The sequence below is a fragment of the Pagrus pagrus genome (genome assembly GCF_965226575.1).
Source record: "Pagrus pagrus genome assembly, chromosome: 11".
Classification (NCBI taxonomy): Eukaryota; Metazoa; Chordata; class Actinopteri; order Spariformes; family Sparidae; genus Pagrus; species Pagrus pagrus.
Window position 1 is genome coordinate 17,434,830 of NC_140195.1, and position 27,172 is coordinate 17,462,001.

The window sequence follows — 27,172 nt, forward strand, 5'->3', positions numbered from 1 at the left end:
AGGTGTACCTGATAAACTGGCAACACATTGCCCAACATGCTGTACACATAACCTATCTCACTAGGACCAGTACTATCACCAGGCACTTTTAATATAAGAAAGTAATAAATAAAATATTGTTTATAACATTACATTGTTGTGCTTTATTCAAATAGTTCTTAGGCAATGTTGTCTGAGGTTGTTTGAATCAGTTCATTTCTTTTTATTTATGTAAAAAAATCCTCTTAATAAAACCAATTGTTCCAGAAAAAGAATAAATTGTATTTATACTGTAGCTGGATCATTCACTCACTTTTCCTTCTAAAATACTGAACAGTCCATCAAGACTACTTTTTCTAGGCCTGCACATAATAAACAGCGGGCAACTAGTTTACTCAACAGAAGAATATACAATATCCTAAATCATTGTCTCTCTAACTTACATCAAAAGGAGATCTCTTGTACAGAATTATAAAATAAAACTTCCTTATTCTCATAACAACACAACAATATCCATCTCCTGCTCAGTATTTAGGCTGCTGCTAAACTGTCAAGTGTTGAATTGGAGCGAAGCATAGTTGTGTATTCTGTTTATATCCGTAATATATTCTGTGCTCATATATATATCATGTTTTTAGACATATGCGTCTTTATTTTTTAATGTTGTAGCCCATATCGAATAAATACCATATGTTGGTGGTTGCAGGTCGTTGAGAGGTTTTATCCAAAATCTCGCGATAACAAACGGTGGCTGACGATGACGTCAGTCTTTGTGTATACACGTGACCCCTTTTGTCCAACCAGCTTTCAACAACGACTCGGCGAAGCGCGCGAGGGTGAACGAACGTATCTGCACTTCCCTTCGGCAGGCTGGTGTTTTCATCCACCATGGCTGCCCCCGGCAAGAAACGACGAGTTAGTCATGTTAACAGCAGCTCCCAAACTTCGAGTAACAACGTCGTAAACATGCTAACAGGTAGTCAAGCCGATGGACCTGGAGGAGATGGTCGTTTCGTGGAGGGCTCCATAATTAGCATCACCATGAAAAACTTCCTGTAAGTTACTGCTCCACAACTGTCAGCCGACAACACAGAACAACGGCTGTGAACCGAAACTAAACTGCCGAGTACGATAGACCTGATCATAGCTAGCATGCTATAAGCTGGCACATATGCTAACATGTTCAGACTACATGGCATTGTATAAGGATGCTTTGACCTCTATTAATATGACCAATTCGTGGACCCACCTGCCATCGTTACGTATTGACACTTTAAGTCATAAAACCAAGTCCAAATCAGATTTTTATTGTTCCAATCAAGCCCTAAGGTTTTTAGGAGACAAATTCAAGTCAGGTGTTGAGTAAGAGCCCAAATCACCCTTCAAAATTTTGAGGGAAGTGTCCAAGTCAAGTCCTCATGATGGCTATTTCTATAATACTTTGCATTTAACCTGTTTGCCAGTTTATCATCAATATATTGCATTCTAAACCAAAGTTGGCAGGTTAGGACAAGCAGATGAACAGGGCTCTAAAGTTTAAAGGGTTGTTTGTATTGGACTTGCTCAGTGCCAGCAGAGCCTAGACAGGACGTAAACAGGCCCTTGTCATTATCACAGGACTATTTGTTAGAGCTCTCGCTAACATGGTCTTGAGAAGGTTGGAAAACAAATATTTATTGTGTTTGTGAAAGTAAGATCATTTTAGCTTTCTCTCAATTTAGCCTTAAAAATAACCACACTTGTTAAATTTGCTCTTTGCTTGTTGAATAAAATGTCCCTCCTGCTCTCTGAAGCTCAATTTTTCAAATTTTTTTTCTTTGGTGTTAGTGGTGGCCTTGATATAAGACAAGTTGGCTCACATTGCTTAAATATCTACCTTGTACTCTGACAGGACTTATGACTACTCTGTGGTGTACCCTGGACCTAATCTGAACATGATTGTTGGAGCCAATGGAACTGGCAAGTCAAGCATTGTGTGTGCCATCTGTCTGGGTCTGGCTGGCAAGACCGCTATCCTTGGCAGAGGAGACAAGGTAAACAGCAGAGCAACATGATCACTGGTAGATATAGTCTGAACTTGTTTACGCCTCTATTTAATTCCAAAAGACCAGCTAGTAAACTTAAATGCATGATATAAAGTTATTTGATTCTAGTAGCTCAGCTGATAGAAACATCAAGAAGTAAATAATTAACATACTGTTGAATCTGATGATTATTAAAAGGTTGTGTTTATTTTTTCTATAGGTTGGGCTCTATGTCAAACGCGGGTGCCATAAAGGATTTATTGAGATTGTACTGTAAGTAGTGATGCATGATATGGATTTTTTTCAGCCGCTACGATTACCTGCTTCTCATGGCAGATACAGATAAGCTAACTGATAATTCAGCATTTTTGTATTTTAAAAAGAAGTTCCTTACCTGTAGTTTATTCACACCTGACGGTCAGAAAGGCTCAGATGTAGTGAGCAAATACGGATGATTTAATATTCCAAATTCTTCTTCTTCTTCTTCCTTTTCTTCTATTTCTTCTCCTCTGTGTGCAAAACAGCCACCTACTAATGATAATCTTGGAAACATAATGGACATTTTAAAAATACAGACAGCTCAACCTTAAATGATACCACTGTCAGCCTATGTGATTGTTTCCTAGATGTATCTGATCGTAGAATCAAACTCTTTGTCGTCATTTCAGGTACAAGACTGGTGGTAATTTAGTGATTAACAGAGAGATACATGTGGAGAACAATCAGTCTCTGTGGATGCTGAATGGAAGACACTGCAACCAGAAAACAGTGGAAGAGGAGGTCAAGGCTCTGCGTATCCAAGTCAGCAACCTCTGCCAGTTTCTGCCTCAGGTATGTTTGTGTCACTGCAATATAAGGCTGCACAGGTTCAGAGAATTAGTGTAATAGCTACTGAAATGTTCTATGGAGATCAGGCTGTTGTAATTACAGCTGTCACGTTGTAGTTTATTTGCACACTGCAGACATGGAAATAATTTTTTTTTCTATAAATTGTATTTCATTCACACAAATCTTTACTTAAAACTTGGGTGTTGTGATTCTAAATTTTTTTTAGGTGTTACCTTGAACACTTTCCTCACTATTTAATTCTTTCCTGTTGGTTTGTCCTTGCAGGAGAAAGTGGGCGAGTTCGCCAAGATGTCCAAAATTGAGTTGCTGGAGGCAACTGAGAAGTCAGTGGGACCACCAGAGATGTATGAGTACCACTGTGAGCTCAAAAACTTTCGCAACAGAGAACGAGAACTGGAGGTGAACATAAAGCTTTAATGGACATACAGTAAACAGCAGATCATGAGCAGCAGCTGGTGTAAGTGTGTTTATGTGTGGCATCTCATTTAGGCACGAGAGGAAATTAGAATAATCAAATCACAGGTGCACCATTGATTATTTAGATTTTTATCATATTTGAGTGTAAAGGCAGCGTTACAGACCACATACTAGGTTTTTCAATTTTGTCTGTGTTTTGTTTCCCTTCAGAACGTCGTGAAGGAGAAGGCCAGCTTCCTGGAGAAGGCCAAGCTGAGGAATGAGAGGAACAAACATGATGTGAACCGTTACTACGAAAAGAAGAGGCATCTGGATGTGATTGAGTTGCTTGAGAAGAAGAAACCATGGGTGGTGAGTGGTCGAAATGTGACACTGTGTATTCCATAATTCTGACTGTGTTAGCTCTGACTCTTTCCCTCTGGTTCTAGGAGTACGAGACCACCCGCAAGGACCTCGAGGAAGTGAAGAAGGAGCGAGATGAGGCTAAAAAGCAGCTCTCTACCCTGAAGCAGGCTCAGACACCGATGCTGAGGAAGATCCAGCAGATTGACAACCAGCTGAAGCCCACTGAGGCACAAATAAAGGCAAAGGTAAAAAAGCGAATACTGTTACTATTTGGTGGGTCTACAGTATGACAGCTGTGTCCAAATAAAAGAATATGGGCAATGATTTGTTACTTTTTGTGGATGTGTAGAACATTTAGAACCAGGAGTAATTTAATTTAATTTATAAACCTTTTAAAAGTCTTTAAAATTTGGCCGTTTTGAGCATGGGTTTCTACAGTACAATGAATACGTGTGACTAATGTCTGTGATACTTTAATGATGATAACGATGAGCTTGTTTTCAGACCGCTGCCATCAAAGAAGCCTCTTTGAAGTGCAAACAGAAACAAGATCAGTTGGATCGAAAACACAAAGAGGTGAGACTGCACCTTTTGTTTATACTCGGAAATGTGAGGAAAACCTATAACCTATATAATCCTCTAGATTTTCATGTTGTCAAAAATAATCGAACAAGGAGAAAAGTACGGCATGCATTTATTATTTTTATCTAATATATAGTATTGAATAGGTGCTTCATTTTTTAAGTGAAAAGAAACATTCAAAGTTGAGATCTAGTATTATTATATATTCATGATACAATGCAACTGTAGCGGTGTCTTGTTCATAATGAATGATAACTCCCCTGGCTCTTCTCTGCAGATTGAAGATATTAAACAAACGCTGAAACTGAAGCAGATGGAAGAGGAAGACCACCAGAAGCGAGTCAGCAATACCAGACGGACAATTGAGGACCTGAAGGCAGAGCTTGCCAAAGTCGGTGACCAACCAGATGTGACACCACAGATCAATGCTGTTAACGTCGAACTGAAGCGCATCCAGGTAGAGAGAGCCAAGCTCGAAGGAGAGAAGTCCGACCTACGCAGGGAGAGGGACAACATCTGTGCTGAGTCCAGAAGTGAGAGTTTCCCGCATACTATACAGAGCCCTCTGCAAATCTAATTATTGAATATACTGTTCAGAGTCAGAGAACACAGAATGTGGCTCATGTAGGTTGTTTCTTTCTTAAAATTTAAATTGCCAGTGTTGGTGAAGAAGCTCAATGACATGAACAACATGATGAACGCCAAAGAGGAGAAGCTGCGAGGACGTCACAAGGACACACACGCTGCCCTCCAGTGGCTCCGGCAGAACAGATGTCTCTTTAATGGAAATGTCCACGAGCCCATGATGCTGGTGGTGAGTCCCATTTAGCATTAATAAGCAGATATAAACATTTAATAGATGGTTTATAAGACAATGAAGAGATAAGTGTATATATATTAATTGTGCCATATCAAAGAGTATTATACACCATTTATTAAAAGCATATATGGTACTTTTCAATGCAAAATGGAGGGTGGTTAAAATAAAGTATAACCACAGTGGGTATCAATGCTAACAGTTTGGATTGCTCTTCTTGACTTTATTCTTTTCACATTGGGGATTTCTTCTTTTAATGATTTTACACATAACACTTTGAAGATTGTCCAGGAATTGATTTGGGAAACATTCCCTTCAGAAACTGAAGCGTCAGTAGTGTGCTTTTGATGCTTTTCCTATCAGTTGCATAGCCTGCATACTCATCCTTTCCTCCTTCCTCAGATCAATGTGAGAGACCATCGCTTTGCCAAGTATGTAGAGAACCACATCTCGTTCCATGATCTGCGGGCGTTCGTCTTCCAGAGAAAAGACGACATGGAGAGGTTCATGACTGAGGTCAGCGGGCTGCAGATTATCATTATCATGTTGACTCTGGGTGGAGAGTTTAAATCCTTCAGAGTGCAAATTACAGTTAAGCTTAATGTCAAACAAATCTGAACTTAATTTGGGACATTTAGTGTTTACCTTCCTCAGTAGGAAATGTTATTTAATCCTTTCTGACCTTCAGGTCCGTGACAAGATGAACTTGAAGGTGAATTCCATTTCTGCTCCTGAGGAGTCGTGTTCTAAGCGGGTGCCATCCAGAAATATTGAGTCTTTGAGGTGAGAGAAAATTAATTTTGCTTGAGACGTAAATCATTATAAACTATCCATTTGTGTACGTCTGTTTGGTTATGTTATTAGGTATTTGTCAGTGACCATTACTTTGTGTTTTATCCATTTTTGGTATTATTCTGTAGGCGTTTTGGGTTCTTTACCTACCTACGTGAGATGTTTGACGCTCCAGATGAGGTGATGAGTTACCTCTGTCAGCAGTACAAGGTGCATGATGTCCCTGTGGGCAACGAACAAACTAAAGCTATGATCAGAACGGTATGTTCCTCTTCCCAAATTATTTAGGTTCTTAGAACACAACAACAGAGATTTAGGAAAATGAATGTCAATTAATTAAACCTCTTTGGTAAAATAGGTTGGATATCAAGCAAATCTGTGTAGGGCTGGATATGTCAGTGAGCGCCACCTGTTAAAATGATATATTCAAGGCTTTGAATTTTGAGTTCCTTTTAGAAATGTCAGAAAGTTGAATTCTTTAATTTGATGTCCAAGAAATAAGTTGTTGAATTAAAAAATGAAATTAGATTTAATCAGTGATGCATTTAATTACTGTCTGATATGACTTGACTGTATTTTAAGTTAAATCTCACAGCTGGACCACTGAAATTCAGAAAATTCATAATCACAACCTGCAAAGAGTTCTTAGTGTCTGACTATTGTTGTGTTGTGTTTTTATTAAAGAGGCTTCCATGTTGACCTCGGTCTTTGTGTCCATTTTCTCTCTCACAGGTGATCGAAGAGCCCTACATCAAAGTGTTGTACACAACAGATGAGAGGTATACATTGAAGAGGTCTTTTTACTCCAATAAGATCAGCACCAGTAACTCTGCAGTGCACCCTTCCCAGTACCTCACCATTACTGTGGACGCCGAAGAGAAACTGCAACTGGAGCAGCAGATGAAGGTAGCCGAACACATTTGAAAGTACAGCCCCACCATTTGCCAATACTCCCAACATTTCATAGATATAGTATCTGGTACTCCTGTAAATATACAGTACCTTGAGACATCACAATATTTTAGAATTCAATTGTGTAACTAAGGTGAAAGTTTAACTGTTAACCCGCTCTGTGACCAGGAATGTGAGTCAAAGTTACGAGACATTGATGAACGGCTGAAGGCCCTGCAGAAGGAAATTGTCGCATTGGATCGCCATGACAATGAGCTTTTGGCAGAGAAGAAGAAGCTTTCTGAACAAAAGGGCAAAAAGAGACAATTGGAGCAGAAAATCAGCACCAAACAGGACAGGTAAGTCTGTCATAAGAGTCAAAAGGTCCAACAGGCACGCTTTCCTCTGTAACTTCTAATAAGTTGACATATATGACTTAATAAGTTGTGATGCGTTATTTTGTTGCAAATATATGCAACTGGGTTCACATTGGACTTACTTCCTGTTTCCATGTGTTCAGTCTGAGGCAGATGGAGCAGAATGCTATTGACCTGCAGAAGATTGAAGAGGAAACTAAAGTGAAGATTGCAGCTGTCAATTCTCAGAAGGTGACCATCGTCGCAGCATTCATGGCTCAAATGAAGGTACGGATAAATTAAACTATTACTATTTGAAACAATTTAATTAATTAAACAATGAGAGAGAGTTTGATGCCTTGCTGTGAAAGTGCAAACTTTTATAAACCTTTCTTTGCCCATTTCCTGTCTTTAAACATCTGACTCTCCAATTTTTTTGTCTCTCCATCGTTTGTAGCTGAGAGCCAAGCTGACTATGGAGAAGGTATACCTGGCTTTGGAGACGGTGGGGTTGACAGCAGAGAAGACCAAACTGGAGAATGATTGTAAAGAAGGCGCCTCTGAACTCAGGACCACTGATGTAGGTGTTTCACACCCGTTTACATACATCTGCCCTGCTAGAGAGTCCATTATATTATATCCAGTGTTGTTCTGTATCACCACTGTATGCTCACTGTCCATATGTTCTTGCAGCAAAAATGTGCCCGTCTGGAGCATAGGAAGGTGCAGCTGCATGAACAGTGCAAGGGCCTTTTGAAGAGAGCGAAGACGATCTGCAGGATGCTATCTGATGAGTCATTACCTGAAGACCTGCGTAATGTTAGTGTTTATTATATCACTGAATGAAACAAACCTCTTCCCCCTTCTATCACTTTCTATGGAATATTATTCTCGTCATGTGGTCCAGTCTCTGCTGTAAAGGAAAATATTATTAATAGCAGTTGAGATATTCACAGTTTGTATTCTTTGTTGATGCAGGCTTTTAGCAAACTGCCTGACACGCTGGACGAGATCGATGCCATGCTGAACGAGGAGCGGTCCAGAGCTGAGTGCTTCACTGGCCTCAGTGAAAATGTAAGAGCACAAGAGAAGGAGCTTGTTTTTACTCCATTGCTTTTTTTCTTGACATCATCATAACTTAATTTTCAGAAAGCAGAACATCCTCTATAGCATAAAAGCATCTGGCCTGAAAACAACTCATTCGAAAAATACTTCTGTTAACCAAGATCAGACCATCAAAACCTTTAGACTGTTAGTTATTAATTTATTATTAGCAAATAGTTTATTGTTGGTCTTATTATTTATTATTAATATTGGGTTTACCTGTTGGTTTTATTACTTTTTCTGCTAAAGACTGAGTCTGAAAATACACTGTGGCATTTTCTCTCAGGGTGTGTAAATGTTTGTCACGTTAATTCTCTCTGCTTTGCAGGTTGTTGAAGAGTACAACAGGAGAGAGCAGGAGATCAAAAATCTGGAGAAAGAACTGGAAGATAAAACCAGCGCCCTGAACGCCTACCGACAGAACATTTCAGAGGTAGACAGTCTGTCACTGCAGTGAAACTCTGGGATTGTTGTGTAAAGAAATGTGGCTCAGTCTGTGATTTATTATATGCCAGCATGACCAATCAGTGTATAAATGTGTGTATAATGATTTTTGTGTACGTCTCACAGGCTAAGGAGCGTTGGCTGAACCCGCTGAAGCAGCTGGTGGAGCAAATTAACAGCAAGTTCAGTGATTTCTTCCGCACCATGCAGTGTGCAGGAGAAGTTGATCTGCACTCAGAGAACGAGGTAAATGCTGACACACAGGAAACATCTTGGGGTCATAGGACGATTCAAGTGGTTCTTTCCTTTAACTTATTAAAGCTTTTTGAGGTTTTAATAAGTTATTCACAAAGACGTTGTTAGTATTTGTAACTGGTATTTCACAGTCAGTTTCATGTGATCCTATCAAACTGTAAGAGATGTAATGGTCTTTTTTTTGTGTGGGGGCAATAAGAATTTAAATTCTCCCCCCATTAAATGACTTGTGTCTTTCATTGCAGGAGGAGTATGACAAGTATGGGATCAGAATCCGGGTGAAGTTTCACAGCAGCACTCAGCTCCACGAACTGACGCCCTACCATCAGAGCGGAGGAGAGCGCAGCGTCTCCACAATGCTATACCTCATGGCCCTGCAGGAGCTCAACCGCTGCCCCTTCAGAGTGGTGGACGAGATCAACCAGGTAGCGCATGCGCACACACACACACACACACACACACACACACACAGTCACAAAAGCTTTTCTTGTTGTTTTGTTTAGAAAATCTTATCATTTAGGGATGGTGCCAATATATGAAACTGGAAAAGATTAGAAAAAATTAAAGAGGCACATTTTAGGATTCATGAGCCAGAACGTAGCACTTTGTAAGTGCATTATTAATGGCCATGTAATGATGCTCTAAGGTGTAATATGCACCAAAAATTAATCACAGTTTCCTCCTTCTGCAGAGGGAAGTTGTCACCTGCTTGCTGATGTGGTTGTCTGACACTGTTTGTCTCTTCTGTGTAGGGAATGGATCCTGTAAATGAGAGAAGAGTCTTTGACATAGTAGTCCGCACGGCCTGCAAAGAGACAACATCGCAGTACTTCTTTATAACACCCAAAGTAAGTCTTTGTACCCTCTAATGAGTGAGTAACAAGGGATTTATCTCATTGAGATAATGTTGGATTACAAGTAGCCATGTACTCATAGTAATGAGAGAAAGAAACAGAGAATTATTACCTGAGGCTGTTGTTCCGCTAAGCTCTATGGAGCATTTTAACATCAGCTTGATGTTTTAGCTTTACGACAGGCAACATTACTGTTTTTGCTCACCATTCTCATCAGCATTGTTTTCTAGCTGCAGCAGTTTTTGACAAAAAAGTTTAAAAACCCACTTCACACCACCTGTTAAGCACCATATAACAGACATACAAAGTAAGCGATTATCTGGTGAACACGGGGACGTTTTAGCAGCTAAACAGCCACATATTTTTTCTCAGGACCTGGGAGACACCAAGTTGAAAGGCAAGGATTAAAAGGTTCTTTGTGCCAACAGTTCAGCTCAATCAACTAACGACATGACACTATTTCAGTGTTGTGTTCATGCCCAAAAAAACAAAACAAACTAGGTTTAAAATACTGTGTGAAACTGCACGTGCTGAGTTATGTGATCCCTGAGAGTCTGTGCTCTACATTTTCCTGAACTTTCACCCCTGCCACCTTTGTCTTCAGCTGCTGCAGAATCTTCAGTACGCTGACGAGATGACCGTCCTGTGTGTCCATAACGGCCCTTACATGCTTCCCCCCAACCAATGGGATGAGAAGGCGTTCATCAGACGGTGCCTCCAAAGAAAAGCCAGGGCGTGAATCCATCAGGCCGACTCATACTGCCTGGATTCAAGTCAGTTTCCAGTTCAGCGAGTTCAATATAGAGAGGAAAGAGAAGACTGTACTTTGTTTCTGTCGATTGGTCTTTTACATGCGGATTCTGTGCTGTGTGTTGAAGTTCTTTGCTCATATATCTCATACATCATACATTTATAAAACCGATTTACAGAAAATAGAAATATGCATACAGCATATTTGTTGTTGCACAATTTTCTATGTATACAGCAACATGTTAACTTTTTTGATACTTTAAAATATGTACAACTGTTCCTTTACAGTTTACATGCACATGTTTATAAATTTGAATAAAATATTCCTCTGTTTGTGTTTAAATGGGTATATTAGATTTATTTAGAATATTTGATAACTGGTATGCTTTGCTTGAATACTGCTTCAGTATACAGTGCAGTCTCAAGTAGAAAATAATATTTTCTGGATAATACACATCAACAGAAGTTTAAGCCTGCAAAATGAATTATTATAATGAGGTTATTTAGATGAAAAAGCATTGGGAAAAAAAGAGAAACAGGGCATATTTATGACATGAGTCATGGTGCTTAGATGTGTTTGAATATTGGGGATATGCACAGACAGACAGCAGCAATGTGGCATTAAAAGCCAAATTTAGAAATAAACTTCATTTTTTCAGTGAGTTTTTAACAGTTTACTTTCCATGAATCACCTTTTAGTATTAGTATAGTATCTTATTTAGTATCTTAGCATGTGCGACATGGAAAAAAAACAAAACACGCAAGCAAAACATGATAGACAGAGTTGATTGGAGTTCGATAGAGATCGTAGTAAGGTGAACTTTGTGTTGAATAGATGCTGCCATCATTCTTCAAGGTGTAGCCCTTGTCTGAAAACGCCTGTGGAGGGGAAGAAAAGGCATTGTATTGGTATTTGGGACACACCTTGCTCAAGACAAAGCCAGATTCTCCCCAAACTCAGTAGGTTTAGGTTGGAGTCGGCTTCGGAGATTCACCAGTCGGAGTTTTGAGTCAGTCGTATTAGCTTTCCAGTGACTATTGAATTGATCATAATGTACAAAAAAGTGACCTTCACCTGTGCTTCACTTAATGCTGTAAATGGAGCGCCTCTGTGGATCGACCCACACTCTGATGTCTTTCTCTTGTTCCTTTTTCAGCATTTCTTGCTTTAACTTTTCCTGTGTCCTGTAAATTAACATGAAAAATGATAAATCCACGTGCTTCAATTAGACTCCTGTAATTCCACAGATGTACCGTTAGGCCACAAAGACACACCTTTGGTCCTCAGAGACAGTCTCCTTCTGGTATGAAATCTGGTTCTTTGTATAGAAGATGTCCTTGTGCTGATCGTAGACAGACTTAAGATGGAAATCAAGGCTGTCGTTTGGAGCCTGAAATTGAGAAAAGATCAATACTGGTCAGCAGCAAAACTTAAATTGCTTTGATATATTTTTTTCTGGTTTTATAAGCGAAGGTCAAAAGTATGCCCCTGGGAGGTTACCTGATGCTCATAATGCATTACACTCCGCCGGGTGCTGGCCAAAGTGGCCATATCGTGGAGGTGACTCCAGGGTTCCTCTGTTTGTGCGATGTGAGTGGGTTTATCATATGATTTTCTCTGCATGATGGGAAAGGAGAAAATGTGATTTCAAAATTAATAAAGAGATTGTATCAATTTGCTGAACATTACAGCACAAAATGATTATCAGCGTAAATAAAATCACATGATGGGTAGCTCTTACTGCTATGGTACATTTTAATACCAGAACTGATTCATTTCAGGTGAGAGTTTTCAAAATTGGAAATGTTATAGTGTGAAATCCTACGGATTTAGCAGGGCAATAGATTAATTTGATTTTATTCAACATAGATGTTCATTTTGTTCCACATAATGAGCCAACAATAACTGTGCTCAAACATGTCAGGACAAGTATGTTGTTTTAGGTAACACCTCTAGTGAGTAGATACTAAAATTTGAATTATAATGGTAAATGTAAGAATTTAGGCAGATAGTAAAAATGCTTTTCCTGAAGTATCAGGTGTGCTGCAGTACATAGTCTGTATCTTTTAATTTAGATAAAATGCCATTTTTTAATTTCATCTTTATCATTTGCTATTTACTTCAAATAATCTGATGTGTTTAATTCCTGTACAGGACAGGGATGTTTGAATGCTATCATTTGATTTCCAAAAGCTTTATTATCAACCAGGCCTCCAACAGCTCCAGGTTTACAGCGCAGCAACTGGTTTGTAGTAATTTAACTAGTATTGTTTGGGTATATGGGAGTAGGCACCACTAAAACAGTATCAAGTGACTTGACAAGGGACTGAGTCAAAATATAGTTTTAAGACCCTTATTATTTCGGTTTTGTTTTATGTTGTGTTTTATAAAATGTTCACACAGCACCAAGCGCCATGGAATATTTCAGCATGGGAAAATAAGTATTTTTATTACTGCCTAAGTGAAAAACTTCCCATTTCCAGTATTAAATCGACAATAAACACATAGAATATAGGCTAGTAGATTTTTATTTAAAATAACACAAGTTGGCAGTATGTCCCTTTAAAGTTGCTTGAACCGGAAAAAGCTTTATTATTTATTATTAAGTATTTATAACCAAGGTTAGCTTAGCCTTTAGGTTAATTATGTTTACCAACAGTATATTATTAGACTATCAGTAGAACTCACCTGCTGAGGCCTGAAGCCACTGAGAGTGAAGCCGTTTTCAGGCTTTGGAGAGGGGAAAGGGTCCCGGCTGGACATGTTTACCATCTAACTAATGATAACACAGGTCGGCAGACGAAAAACACAATATTTTCACAAGTATTTGCTGTTGTTAGCTTCTGTAAGCTAAGTTAGCTAAAGACGAACTCTTCTAGAATGTTGAAAACCTGGTTACTTAGCAACTAAAAACGTCCGGTTAAACCTTTCAAAATAAGATTGTTGGCCGATGTTTCACTCTACCCACAATTCACTTTTTAGTTTTTTTGTAGACAGATATTTTTAAAATTATTATTTAATTATTTTCCCCACATCTAACCTCTATGCCAGTTCGTTAAATTGTCAAAATTGACATTTACTGTCTTGAAACCCCCCCCCAACACTTTTTAAGCTATCGGTTGTTACGTAGTCCCACCAAATAATGTTTTTTCTTGATGACTGATAATTTTACATACAATATACCCTGCTAAGTTTACAGATGTTGATATGTCCTGTTGTAATCAAAGTATATAGAAACAGTCTCCCACCCTTTTTTTTTTACTGTGAAATTAGAGTCCTTGAGTCTAATTTTCTAGCCTTCCAGTTATGTCTACTCTCTTAACGTTAGCTATATTGTTTGTTACTATAATAATCTAGATGATGCACATTTTTTTATTCACAAACACAATTCTCAAGATTGCTTGCTGAATTTTCACTTTTTCTTTTAGAACTAAACTCATTACTTAAATCACTTAAGTTGATGTCTGTGTATTTACTTTATCTTTTTCTCTATTTAATTTTCATCTTATATAATTTACTATTCATGTATTTATTTGTATTCTCCTTGTTTGACGTCCTTATGTAGCTTTATTTTCGCTTACATTTGGTTTGTATGTGCTGCTGTTTGGTTTACCTCAATTCTTCCTAAACTGTTCTCTTTCCAATAAAAGGTCAAACAAAAAGAAGATAAAAAAGAATAAGACTTCGGTTGTAAATGTCCAAATAATACTGGCAGCATATTCTTCAGCAGCAGAAGGCACCTCAGCCAATCACCTGCCAGTATTTGCTCACCGTTTGTTCGTCTGAAGCCACGCCCCCAGCCGCCGGGCGGGCAGCACCTGAGGGGGCAGGTCAGCTCTGCTCCTCCGTCTCCATCACTTCAACACTGACAGGAGGCGACGATGCAGCGAGGCCCGAGTCACCTGAGCCACTTCTTGCTGTGGTTGCTTATAGCACAAACCTCTGCGGATTTGCCCATGTGCAAAGAGGTGAGGAGATTCATGTTGTCTTATTGATTTCTATTTTGCCATTATGAATATCCCGTGGTAAACTTTACTCATGAGTCATGGGTGTCACTTGTTTCTGTCATGACAATTTTAATGTGCATTTTGAAGTTTATTCAGGTAAATTGCTTATGGATGAGCAGTAGGTGAAAGCTTAATTTAATCCAGCAACAGAGGAAATTTGTTGCTCTTAAGTGTGAGACATTTAAAAAAAAAAAAAGTTGACCTAAAGCCTCTTAAAGTTGAGTTAAACATATGTCTGATAATGCAAGGAAACCTGTTCAAGTGCTGTGTTTAAATGCTCTATCCCTGGAGGATTGACTTCAGTCTGAAAAATAAAGTACAAATAAAAAAGCGTGCATTTTTAGATGGGAATTTTGAAATGCACAATCCAACAGTGCTGTTTTTGGCCTCCTTCACATATTGTGCGTGGGAAAATGAACATATGTTTGGATTTAGTCACTTTTGACTGCCTCGGTGTTGTTCATTTGCTTATTTTACTACATCTTCCATATGTTACACTGCTGTGCTCGCCTCGCCCTTCTATATCTGGTTTCAGTTTGCATACAACAGCACCTTTTGATAATACTCAAAACGTTTCATTTTATCAGCATACTTTGAACATTATCAAAGTGTGTGGAGTTGAGATATCAGAGCTGTGAGGGAGAAGAAAAAAACACACCTGGAGTCTTTTCTTTTGAGTCTATTTGGCTTATACTGTGATGGTTTGGTCGCATCTACTTCCATCAGGTGAGTTTGTTTCCGTGCCAGTCTGCTGACCATGAGGCTCAGTGGTCATTATGTCCCGTTGCCGTGGTTTCCTCATGTTTGTTTAAAGGAGGCATTAGGCTGCAGAACATCTCCAGTTTGATGCATTTTTACATCAGAGCCTCCCGCCCAGACCGTGTTCATCCGATACCCCAACCACAGCTAATGTAGCAGCTCTAATCAAGAAAACACAGACCCAGAGGAGTGCTGCTGCTGTGTTTCTGTTAACTATTAATCCCACAAGGTCGTGTGTGGGCATGGATTAGTCTCCTTAGTGACTTTCCTTGGAATATTACAGCTAGCTGCCCAGTCAGTGTGCTCATGACTTGTTTCAGAGGGTGTCACATCAACAAGATAACCTTTAACGTTATGTCACAAATTACATAATTAGGGGTGGTTTGTCAGTCACACACATCTCCAAAAAGGCGTCGAAGCACGACAGACAAATACAGCAAAAGCTTTGCACCTGAGCTCCTGCTGTCTCCAAACATCCTGTGACAACACTCCACTGACATGTTTACAGAAGGATTGGATTCTTCCCCCGGGCTAAATAAATAAACCCTGAAGGGAGTCTGCAGCACATCCTTGATGAGTGCGATTAAAACAGTTGAGACGACTGCCTGGGCAAATATTAGCCACAACTTTTATTTGGAAAAGAGGCTGGCCTGGTTTAGAGAGAAATTCCAAAGTTATAAAACCACCTGGTGACCCCATTTTGATAACAGTAGCTTTACACAAGCATGCTGACTTGCATCTTTATGTTTCAATAAAATGTATTTGACTGTATTGTTGACTTCTTTTAGTGTGTTTATATCTAGCCGTGTGAATCTTACACCTGTGTTTTGTCCCTGCAGTCAGATTATCACTTTGAGTACACAGAGTGTGACGCACTCGGGTCACGATGGAGAGTGGCGGTTCCCAACAAAGCCGACATATGCACAGGCCTCCCAGATCCAGTCAAAGGCACTCAGTGCAGTGAGTGTCCTCCTCTTACATATCACTTTATACATCCTGCGTTATGTTAAAATGTGTAGTTGTTTCCACGTTTTATCCTCCATCTGTTCATTGCCATGTTGTTCACATCTCCATAACACCTTTGTTTCTTCCTCTTTCCTCCTTTCACAGCCTTCTCCTGTAGTGAGGGGGAGTACCTCAACATGCAGTCGCAGCAGTGCCAGAAGTGCGCTGCAGGCACCTACTCGCTGGGCACCGGCGTGGCCTTTGACGAGTGGGACAGCCTGCCATCTGGTTTTGTCACCCAAGGGGTGAACACGAACGGCGAGGACGACGTCGCAGACTGCTCCAAGTTAGTGCACACCTCACTTCCTTATTCTTTAAAAGCAGGTTTTTAATCATCTGTCTTGGTTTTATTGATCAGTCAAAGCTCTCACTGTGTCATCAACAGAGACTTTTATACTTTGAGCACATTCTACTACTTCTACTTTTACCAGAGTCTATCTGCACTTCTACTTCAGTAAACACTGTGTGTGCTTTTGCCACCTCTGGTCGACAATCTGTTCTGCCTCTGATGTTTCTCCAGCTCCACCTGGACACCGAAGGGTGATTACATAGCCTCAAACACAGATGAGTGCACGGCAACGCTGTCCTACGCTGTGAGCCTGAAGAAACCTGGAACCGTGTCCTTTGAATATTTCTACCCCGACAACAGCATCTACTTTGAGTTCTTTGTAAGTGTTTTAAAAGTGGCTGTTGATGTTGAGAAAGGTGGCTGATTTCTGGAGGGATATTTGATCATTTCCGGCTTGTTTCTCCACCTCCTGTAGGTTCAGAATGACCAGTGTCAGTCTACAGACTCTCAGAGCCGGTGGATAAAGATCTCTGAGAACAGCTGGAGCAAACACAGGGTTTGTTTGAGTATAGATTTGTGTAGCATCTGGTTGTCATTTGCTGGAGAATCCCAATTAGAAGAGCTCTGAATTTATCATCTTCCTTTCTCATGTTCACATTTGTGCAGGTTGAGCTGAACAGCGGTAATAATGTTTTGTACTGGAGAGCCACGACATATACCCTTCTGGGCAGTGCTGTCAAACCTGTGATGTTAAGAAACATTGCCATCTCAGGTAGATAATGGCATATGGTTTCAAACATTCGCTCCCCCCCTCAACTCCACGTTCCTGTTAATGATTACAAGGCAACTGCTGGGTTTCTTTCAGGGGTGGCCTACACATCAGAGTGTTTCCATTGTAAACCCGGCACCCACAGTGCAAAACAAGGATCTGCCCGCTGTACCCCCTGCCCTGCTGATACCTACTCCAACAAGGGTGCCACTGTTTGCCAGCAGTGTGAGCAAGATAAATATGCAGGTATGCATGTTAACATCTCTAATGCCCACAAGGTCCCGCCCTATCATCGACTCTTTAACTTGATATAATTCTTGCAATAAACTTACAGCCATTCTGGATTTGCATGTCACCACACACATGCAAAGCCATCTGCATGCAAATACAGCGTTTACTGCTTACATACGTGGTCAAAGACTGTGTGAGGTATCAGTGAATCTTAATGTGAACTGTGTGTTTTCCCTTGGGCTTGGCTTCTTTTTTTCCAGAGGCCGGTTCAGCGAGCTGCAAACGGAGACCTGCGTGTACAAACAGTGACTACTTCTACACCCACACTCCATGTGACTCTGAGGGAAAGGTAACGTAGAAACAAGACGCATGTGAAGGCGGCAGGGTCAGTAGAGGTGAACCCTGGCAGAGATTTCTCTGTCCAGCGGCCATCTGGTGTAACGATTAGGTTTCTTTAAATATAAATTGTCTGGGCTGATTGCGTGCAGCAGAGCCACTAGTGTTTTTTTCCATGTATTCATGTCTGGCTCGATGTGTGTGTCTCAGACTCAGCTCATGTACAAGTGGATCGAGCCTAAGATCTGCAGTGAGACTGTTAAAGGAGCTGTGAAGCTGCCCGCGTCAGGGGATAAGCAAACCTGTCCTCCGTGTAACCCAGGCTTCTTTGTCACCAACTCCTCCACCTGTGAACCCTGCGACAAAGGTTTCTACTCAAACGGAACAGGTGCAGAATCACTACGCTCCTCACACGCTCTCTTACGTACAGTACCAGGGATGTAAATTGTAAGCAATTTCTTTAATTGATAGTCAGCTACCTTAACGATCGATTATCGGTTTATCATTATAAAATATGTTTTCTCATTAGAAAAACTGTTTTAACCAGTGATCTAGAGAGTTAAAAGGACAGATAAACACCAAGTTACTTTAATGATGAACTAAATAACACAAATTAATGACTTTAATAATGTTTAATAATGACTTTCTTTTTAAATGTGGAGGTCCTGTCAAATTACTTGTATTTAATTAAAAACTTTTTCTAATATCAGCATTTTGTATTTTACTTAAGTATTTGTATTTTGTAACAAGCTACTTGTTGATACCTGTGCCCACCTTTGATTGTAGATGAAAACATTTTTCTTCGCATAAATTCTTAACAATTAACCTTGAACTTCCCCAGCACTAACCAAAGATGGTGATTTGATTTTATTGATCAGTATTTAAATTTTAATAAAAGTAAAAATACCTTTGTTGAGTGAAATTCCACAAAAGTTGATTAGACTTCCTCACTTCAGATTGATATAGTATAAGTGTATACTGTAAAAATGGCTACATTTATATAGCACTTTTATCCAAAGCGCTTTACAAGCTTTCTGAAGTTCATTCATTTTGCTACTCCATTTTCTGAGCAACAACCGCCCTGTTTTCTTTAAGCTATCCAGCCACTAATGACAGAAATGTTTAGTGAAGAATGAATGAGAATAAAGTAACTAAGTACCTAAATAAGTGCTGAGAAATTACCTGAGGTCATAAACTGATTTTAAGCTGGCAGTTAATTGTTTGCACCTCTTCTTCAGGCTGTAATGACATTTATTCAGTACGGACTTATTTTAATATTGTTTTGTATGTTTCTTGAAAGAAAGACAACAAACTTCAAAAGGAAAAAGGGACTGGAGCACACTAACTGATTATAAAAACTGAGACGCAACTGAGAAGTGTTGAAATGTTGGTCGGATTACACCATCGAAGATGTGCTCCAGTCCTTTTTGCCCATTAATGTAAACCGACGATGCAGTGCGTTCACATTCCTGTTTTAATACATGCGTACCCTGACATAATAACATATTATTTACTCGCAGCGTGTTCAGAGTGCCCTGTCGGCTCAGAGCCAGTGGTCGGTTTCGAGTACAAATGGTGGAACACGATGCCGAAGAACATGAGGAGCGCCGTCTTCCGCCGAGGGTTCAGCGACTCCCAACAGATCACTGGTGAGACTCAGAGGTTTACCAGAATAGCACAGTTGAACACACAAAAAGCAATCATCTGGAAGATTAAAGGAAGGAAGAGAGATAGAGAATAAAATACATTATGTTTCTCTCATTCAATAACAAACAGCACAGTCTGATATTTGGCAGTAAGGTTCGCTTTGAGTTAAGATTCTTTTGTCAAACTGCTATTTAAGGTCAAATATTTATTTTTTGGGTGATTTATGTCCACCTGAATTATTGTGAGTGTCTGCATTGCTAGAAAAAAAGTGTGGAAGTGTGTTAACATTTATTTAAATTTGTGATGACAGCATGGGAGGTGGCTGGCGAGTATGTCTACACGACCCCCGGGGATCAGGACACAGACTACCTGATGCTCACCCTCAATGTTCCTGGATACAGGTGAAGTCAAACATGTCTCTTAAAGGAATTACACATAAAAAGCATATATATGTATGCACTATCTCCTAGTTGGAAAATCTGAATGAACTTGTTTCCACAGGCTGCCTCAGTCCATGACCACTGACAGTGAGAGGAGTGAACAGTCTCGCATCACCTTCGTCTTTGAGACTGTCTGCACAGCCGACTGCAAATTCTTCTTCCTGGCGGTGAGAGGAAATGTTCAACATTTATTCTCACATACTTCTTCAGGATGTGAGCATATGAAGAAGTACAGCTTGACATCAGTATGAACATATATGGAGTGAGTGTATTTCTCTGCAGGGTTATAATCAGTGGAATAATAATGTGGTGGAGCAGTGGAGAGGCAGCAACAGGAAACAGTCGTACTCCTACCTGATCCAGAGTAACAGCACCACCAGCTTCACCTGGACATTTCAACGAACAGAGGAATTTAACATGGTGAGACACAATCACACTTTCAAGAGGGAACGAAAATAAGGCACCAATTTAGTGATTATATGATAGAAATTAATTCACATGTAATGGCTGTAAATGTTTTAAATAATCACTTTGTCACACAATTTGTTATGTTATGTTTGCTATTGCTGATTTGCTAAATGTTTTTAAATGAGTTTTTCCCAGTTATTGCACTGAGCTCTAGAGGGCAGTCTGGAGCTTTGTGTCCATTTTAGAAAAACCTCTGCAGCACAGACCACCACACTGCATGCAAAACAGCTCAACTGCTGATTGATACCTTGTGTTTCTCTTCCCCCAGGAGAGGAAATACAGCGCTGATGTTGCAAAGATCTACTCCATCCACATCACCAATGTGCTCGGAGGCGTGGCCTCACAGTGTCGTCGCTGCGCCCTGAGCTCTACCAAGGCTGGCTCCGCCTGTGTTCCCTGCCCACCGGGACACTACATGGTCAACGGGACAGGAGTGTGTAAGAGCTGCCCGCCAAACACCTTCGTCAGGGCCGATCAGCCTGTCGGAGAGGCGGCTTGTGTTCAGTGTGGACCAAACACAGAGACAAACAAGGTAAAACAAAATCCTTTCCACTGAAAAAGTTTTAATACTGACTAAATGTGTCAGTTCATAAATGTATGCAGGTCACAGAGGTCATGTCTTCACCGCTCCGTCTGGGAATTTGGGGGTTTTCACAACCTGAGAGAGAGTTTACTTTCTACAAATACTCTGAATATACGCTGTACTTTTTTTCAGGCCGATCTTCATATATTGAGACTCTATCTCTCTATATTTAACTGCTAAGAATACCTAGATTAAAAAAATAAAAACATTTACAGCACAATCACTGAGGGAATGCATTTCAGAAAATATAAGTGGACAGAAACTTTTGATTGGCTCGTCAAAAATTAATAAAGAAGGTGGGGCTGCATTGGGAAATTTGGACTCATGACCTCAGCATTTCTAAAACCCTGGCTATGGCACTGAATGTACCTATATTTATATCTATAACTCAAATGAAAATACACAATACTTGTTCTTTGCTACCCTGCCTCTCCTATGTTTACATGAACAAATCACAGCTGTAAAACCATTGCAGAAGTTGTCTTATAACTGTGTTTATTCTTCTACCCAGAAGCGAGAAACTCTCATGTTGATACTATTTTCAGCTACATTTGACTTTGACTTCTTGATTAATGTTACAATTTAGAAGACTTAAAGCAAAATCATGTTGAAATTGGTATTTTGTGCAATTTGCGGCCCACAGTTTCTGAGTGCATCACCGATGTTGTAAATATAAATGAGTATCTGCCTCGACAATTGTCCAGGCCGGTCCACTCTAATATTGGCCCACATTAACTACCCTTTATAAATCTAATTCTGAATAAAACGAAAACAAACTAAAATCAAAACAACTAAATAACCTTCAGATTCACTGATAAGACGTCCTCTTCTAGAACAGCAGACAGCTATTATTAACATATTTCATTGCACATAAGCAAAACAATACATAATAGAGAATTAATAAATAAAAATACAAACAGTACACAATGACTGGGAAGTAAACAAAACAATAACGTAACAAAAAAAAATGTGCAGGAAGAGAACACTGTCGAGTGGCCCCTAATGTGAAACAATCAACATAAAGACAAGCAAATAAAGTGGTACAAACAAATGTATGACACAGCTGATATTAGCATTTACCAGTTGTTATATTTGGGTTTCACACAGCTGGTACCTGAGATTATTGATGTGTCATGTCGTATCTAAACGTACCTATCTCTCCATCCTCCAGGCCCACACAGCTTGTCTGAGTGACTGTGCGTTGGACGTGCAGACAGGAGGGGGAGCGCTGCTGCACTATGACTTCTCTCCTCTGGCCAACGTCTCCAGCTTCCACAGCAGCCCCCGCTTCACCAACAAAGGCCTGAGATACTTCCATAGCTTTAATCTGGGTCTGTGTGGGAAAGAGGTGAGAAGCTGTGATTCTGGTGAGGTTTGTGAAAAACAAGTTTGACGCGTGTTTAAACCTGCTGCGTCTGTCTTACAGGGCAGAGTGCTGGCCACCTGTGTGGACAACGTGACAGAGAGTGGGAGAGAGGTCAAAGGTTACATCTGTCAGTCCACTGTGGTTCCCTCGGACATCAGGAGTCAGAGCGTGGTGTCCTCCCAGCCTTTCCTTATTGGTGACTCACTCATCGGTACGGAATAACTGCAGCAGCTGTCTGTTGCTTTAAGTCAGAGGAGATGATTTATAAGACATCAAACACCAAATTATAATTAAGGTCAGCACTCACTGGTGCTGTATGACACATCCTCTGTTTTTTATGTAAACCCACACACGTTGGTGGTGTGTTACATCCAGATGTGTCACCTTCTTATTTCTCAGTGTCAGCGCTCAAACAAGCATCAGTTTCATCACATTCACTCGTTGGATTGGATCATCCTGGTTTCCATACCTTGACTGCCTCTGTCTGTATGTCACGTTTAGTGTAGACTGTCAATGGATGCATTATAAATGACTCTTCTGTTTTTTCATGGCCACTAGTAGTGTGTTGCTATTTGCTATAGTTATTTATAGCTAGAGCTATAAAGCTATAGTTGCATTTTTTGCTGTAATTGTCTAGTGGTATATCTGCTGGGATGAAGGATCATATCTAAACTGTGACTGAATCTATTTCACTTATATACTTCAAATAAGGTCTGTACATTTTTGAAGTGGTTCCTAACCTGTGGTCTGGGACCCCATGAGCCATCCCAAGCTGAATCTGAAGGGTTGTTGGATTATTACTACAGGGGTACAAAATCTACAAAAATCTGCCAGAATTGTTTTCTAATACTTTATTGCAATATTTTCTTCGTCATCTTCCATACAATTATTTTCCTCCATGTCCATAGCACAATTTTAGACTTTTTATGTTATTAAATTAATAATTAACAAGATAACTAAGACAGCAACTCAGGAAAACAAACAGAATAAGGTAGGGCAGGGTGAAAGGGACATTGTGTTTGGGGATGGGAAGGAGATAGCTATTTATTACTCATTTTGGACAAGACTGAAATGAATTTATAGTCTATCTTTGGGGTAAACTCTCACTGTGAAAGTTGATTTTTCCATGTCCAACATTTGTTTTATCGTTGATAGCCATGGATTCAGATTTGGTGAATTTGGTTATTTCCATGTCTATGTCACCTGATTATTATGCTTAAGTTTTGTATGTTTCTCTAATATTTCCTTTTCCAGCACTAAATTGGCTCATTAACTAGCAGATAGATTGCCACGAAGTTTGGTACAGACATCGATTACTTGCTACAAGTGTTAGCATGCTAACTCGCTTGATCGAGATGGTGAACATGGTAAACTTTAGACCTGCTAAACATTAAAGTTAGCATTTTCACTGTGAGCCTTTTGCAAGCTGATGTTAGCATGTAGCTAACTATGCCAACTATACCGAAGCACAGACACCTAGAGCTGCTAGCATGACTGCTAACTCTGATTACAGTCTCATTACTGTATAATTTCATACAGTATTTACATCGTCAGGCTTCTAAAAAATAATTTGAACAAGAGTCTAAAAAAGGCAAATCCCTCTTTGACTAAACAGACCACATCTTACTGACATCTGCAGCCTGTGACGAATGTTGTCAATCGACATTGCTTCGTTGGTTTGCTGGCAAAAGAGGTTGAAACCCCTGGTTTACCTTGTGTGCATGTCATGTTTCAGATAAGTATGTTCCATGTGTTCTTATTCTGAAGGTGTGACCACTGACACAACCCTGAGTGGCATCTCCTCTCCAAACTGGCTGTTTCCAGCTGCGTCCGGTCTGCAGGATTTCATATTCTATTACAAGTAAGTATTTGATGATGACAGTCTGATCATTTGTTTGATGAGGAAATATAATTTAAAATCAAAGACAGTCACATGGTGGAAGTTTAGGCCTTTATGTCCGTCATGTTTGTGATGTCTCCAGGTCAAGTGAGACGACTCAGGCTTGCAAACAGGGCAGGTCAGCCGCCATCAGACTAAGATGCAATCCCACAGTGACCACTAAAGATCTCATCACGCTGCCGAGGTATCTGACCAAACCAGACCTTACGCAAGTTGTCCAGACAACATGTGGTTTGACACATATACTGTACAACAACAGCACTAATATGTCACATACTGAGCTCTGTGAGTCAAAAGATAAATGGACTCCTCTGAGATCACTTTTATCTCCTAAAGCTTGTCAACATCTCTCTTATCTTGTTTTCCTCCACAGTAACTGTTCAGAGGGGACGTGTGATGGTTGTACTTTCCACTTCCTGTGGGAGAGCCAGCACGCATGTCCACTCTGCACCAAAGACCACTACAGAGAGATTGTCAGTGCCTGCATCCAGGGAATACAGGTAGTGCCTTGTGTTGAGAGAAAAAAACATCAGACTTGACTACAGGGAAAACATATAGCCCCAAAAAGGATGTTTTGCATGTGTAGGTTGAATACAGATACATTAAAACACTCCAACATGCAGATAGCTAATGTTTTATTTAACTTTTATGGGGACAGGTGAAGTCATATTTTGACAATTTGAGAAATATGCTTATTTGCTTTCCGGTGGAGAGTTAGATGAGGAGATTGAAACCACAAAGCTACCACTAGCAGCCGGTTAGCTAAGTGTAGCTTACTATAAAGACTAGAAACAGGGAGAAACAGCTGACATGTAACCACAACAAAATCAACCTACCAACACCTGTAGAGGGGCTCAGTGCTACAATTTGTAGCAATTTACATGTATTAATCACTTTTTTATCTGCCATGTGAGCGGATTGTAACGTCACTGACAAATGAGACCTTCCCCGTCTCTCTCTCTCGGTTGCCTATACAAGCCTGTGGATGATTTGTTGAAGTTGTTTAATGCTCCTGGACTATGGATTTCTTTGTGAATGACTCAGGTCAGATTTTCTGTGAAAGTCTAAACAATGCGACTTTATGCACGAGTGCCTGCCAGCCTCCAGCACAACATAGAAGTTCCACAGAGCCCCTTTAAACCCACTAAGTAACAAGATAAATCTTGTTTTATCAATACAAAAAAGTGTAAAAACTTGAATTTGCTTTTTTGATGTTATTTGAAGTTATTTTTTATTAACAATGCAAAAAAAATCCATACATAGTTATAATAAATGAATACAAATCCATTTAAAGTAAATCCACCTACCACTCAACATGCAAGAACAAACAGGATAGGCCACACTAGACAAAAATTAAAATAATTATAGACATTCATCGTATATGACTATACAAAGGGAAACATTGTGTACTTTCATTCTTCAGCTTCCATATTTGCCACAAAACTTAAAAATGGTTGTCAGGTGGTAAAGAAGCACATTGCTGACCTCATGATGAAACAGCCAATCTTCCACAATTGTAAATAGTGCATTGAAGTTGTATCCATCTTACCATCTAACTCTCCACCTCAAGTGGGTGTATTTTCCAAAAGGTCGAAAGTATTCCTGTATGGAAAATACTAAAAACATTCAAGAAGGTAACTGACGTGTGACCAGGGCAAATCTATCTATTTGTGTGTTGTGTTTCAGAGGACCACTTATGTGTGGCAGCAGCCGTTGCAGTGTTACGGAGGAGAGTCATTACCAGCACAAAAAGTCAGCGCTTGTGTGACTCTTGATTTCTGGCTCAAGTTTGGTGTTTCCACGGGAACGGTCGCTGCTGTGCTGCTCATCAGTATCAGCTGCTATTTCTGGAAGAAGACGCGCAAGTGAGACTCCTGTGCTTTGCTCTTCAAATGAGATTAAACATAAAACCTAAAGCTAGTCCAACGAAGAAATTGTAAGAAATATTAACAAAATCTTGTCATTCCCTGTCTGCAGGTTACAGTATAAGTACTCCAAGCTGATGATGAACTCTGGGGGTAAAGAAGAGTGTGAGCTGCCCACTGCAGACAGCTGTGCAATAATGGAGGGAGAGGATGCAGAGGACGACATCATGTACCTCAGCAAGAGGTCCGTCTTCACCAAAATTAGGTCCTACTCAAGAGAGGTCAGTAATAACTCCATTCATACACATAGTGAACTATGTATGAGGCAACTTTTAATGTTTTGTGTTGTGTGTTTTCAGAGGTCATCAGATGGCTTTGACTCGGTTCCGCTTAAGTTTTCATCTTCACGCCAGCACATAGAGGAGGAAGACTCTGATGATGATTAGATGCAAGGATGGTCAGATCTCTCCCAAAGCACAGAGGACATCTTGAATTTTAGATGTTTGGTTTGATGTCAGTGCAGCTGCGACAGAGTCACAGAAAACAGAGATGGGCTGTTGTTTTATTTATTACAAAAGATTTCTGATTACTGAAGGAGATTTGTAATAATGTAAAGAGTGATAATTTCGTGATATTTACTGTATTTTTCATGTTGGGTTGCCAAACCAATATTGCAATACAAAGTCTCCATATTGGGGAAACTCTGTATTTTTAAAGCCTTATGATGAATTTCAAAGTTACCTGAGAACCAAAGCGTGAATTGCGTTAAAATTGTTGTAGATGTGTGAGACTGAGTACATTTTACATAACTGTGAGTGTATATTTCATTTTTCATTTTTTTGTGTGTTTTTCTCTTCTCATGTTTTATTTTTTATTAGGCTATCCAGCTTTTTATTATAATTCCCATCCAGATCAGTCTAATAATGTTAATTGTCAGTATGTCATTTCTATTTGCTACAGCCTTTAAAAAACCTTTTCTGCTTATGAGATAAACTTGTTTTTTGTGAGATAAAGACATTTTTTACAATTAAAAACAACAAATGTGCA

The 27,172-nt window shown here is 39.8% G+C and overlaps 3 protein-coding genes across 3 annotated transcripts; 2 read left to right on the top strand and 1 right to left on the bottom strand.

The window, feature by feature from the left end:
* The first annotated feature begins 796 nt into the window (after positions 1-796).
* Positions 797-10,802, top strand: smc5 (structural maintenance of chromosomes 5). The gene is made up of 24 exons (XM_084365738.1): positions 797-1,034; positions 1,871-2,012; positions 2,224-2,276; positions 2,672-2,834; positions 3,117-3,251; positions 3,480-3,620; positions 3,698-3,859; positions 4,119-4,190; positions 4,474-4,729; positions 4,856-5,010; positions 5,416-5,529; positions 5,702-5,796; positions 5,934-6,066; positions 6,538-6,711; positions 6,886-7,055; positions 7,217-7,340; positions 7,510-7,632; positions 7,746-7,871; positions 8,031-8,126; positions 8,485-8,589; positions 8,727-8,846; positions 9,101-9,280; positions 9,608-9,703; positions 10,314-10,802. The coding sequence occupies exons 1-24, from the start codon at positions 868-870 to the stop codon at positions 10,446-10,448; spliced, it is 3,237 nt and encodes a 1,078-aa protein (XP_084221864.1). The 5' UTR covers positions 797-867; the 3' UTR covers positions 10,449-10,802.
* Positions 10,803-10,889: 87 nt separating this feature from the next.
* On the bottom strand, positions 10,890-13,358 carry cfap276 (cilia and flagella associated protein 276). The gene is made up of 5 exons (XM_084365739.1): positions 13,149-13,358; positions 11,961-12,077; positions 11,735-11,850; positions 11,535-11,644; positions 10,890-11,338 (listed from the first exon to the last, which is right to left on the bottom strand). Exons 1-4 carry the CDS (start codon positions 13,230-13,232, stop codon positions 11,542-11,544), a joined length of 420 nt encoding a protein of 139 aa, XP_084221865.1. The 5' UTR covers positions 13,233-13,358; the 3' UTR covers positions 10,890-11,338; positions 11,535-11,541.
* Positions 13,359-14,341: 983 nt separating this feature from the next.
* Positions 14,342-27,172, top strand: elapor1 (endosome-lysosome associated apoptosis and autophagy regulator 1; the record flags this gene model as incomplete). Its single annotated transcript, XM_084366111.1, has 22 exons — positions 14,342-14,428; positions 16,066-16,186; positions 16,337-16,517; positions 16,752-16,899; positions 16,996-17,076; positions 17,187-17,292; positions 17,386-17,535; positions 17,781-17,869; positions 18,067-18,244; positions 19,377-19,505; positions 19,814-19,904; positions 20,005-20,110; positions 20,226-20,363; positions 20,680-20,943; positions 22,166-22,342; positions 22,421-22,571; positions 24,128-24,221; positions 24,343-24,444; positions 24,634-24,760; positions 25,947-26,125; positions 26,238-26,406; positions 26,485-27,172. 22 exons carry the CDS (start codon positions 14,342-14,344, stop codon positions 26,569-26,571), a joined length of 2,955 nt encoding a protein of 984 aa, XP_084222237.1. The 3' UTR covers positions 26,572-27,172.

Bases quoted from the DNA above. Each gene is read 5' to 3' on its own strand.
- smc5 (XM_084365738.1), top strand. From the start codon at position 868: ATGGCTGCCCCCGGCAAGAAACGACGAGTTAGTCATGTTAACAGCAGC. The intron at 7,056-7,216 runs GTAAGTCTGTCA...CCATGTGTTCAG, and splicing joins ATCAGCACCAAACAGGACAG to TCTGAGGCAGATGGAGCAGA. The intron at 8,590-8,726 runs GTAGACAGTCTG...TACGTCTCACAG, and splicing joins ACCGACAGAACATTTCAGAG to GCTAAGGAGCGTTGGCTGAA.
- cfap276 (XM_084365739.1), bottom strand. From the start codon at position 13,232: ATGGTAAACATGTCCAGCCGGGACCCTTTCCCCTCTCCAAAGCCTGAA. The intron at 12,078-13,148 runs GTGAGTTCTACT...CCCATCATGCAG, and splicing joins GTGGCTTCAGGCCTCAGCAG to AGAAAATCATATGATAAACC. The intron at 11,851-11,960 runs GTAACCTCCCAG...TCTCAATTTCAG, and splicing joins TAATGCATTATGAGCATCAG to GCTCCAAACGACAGCCTTGA.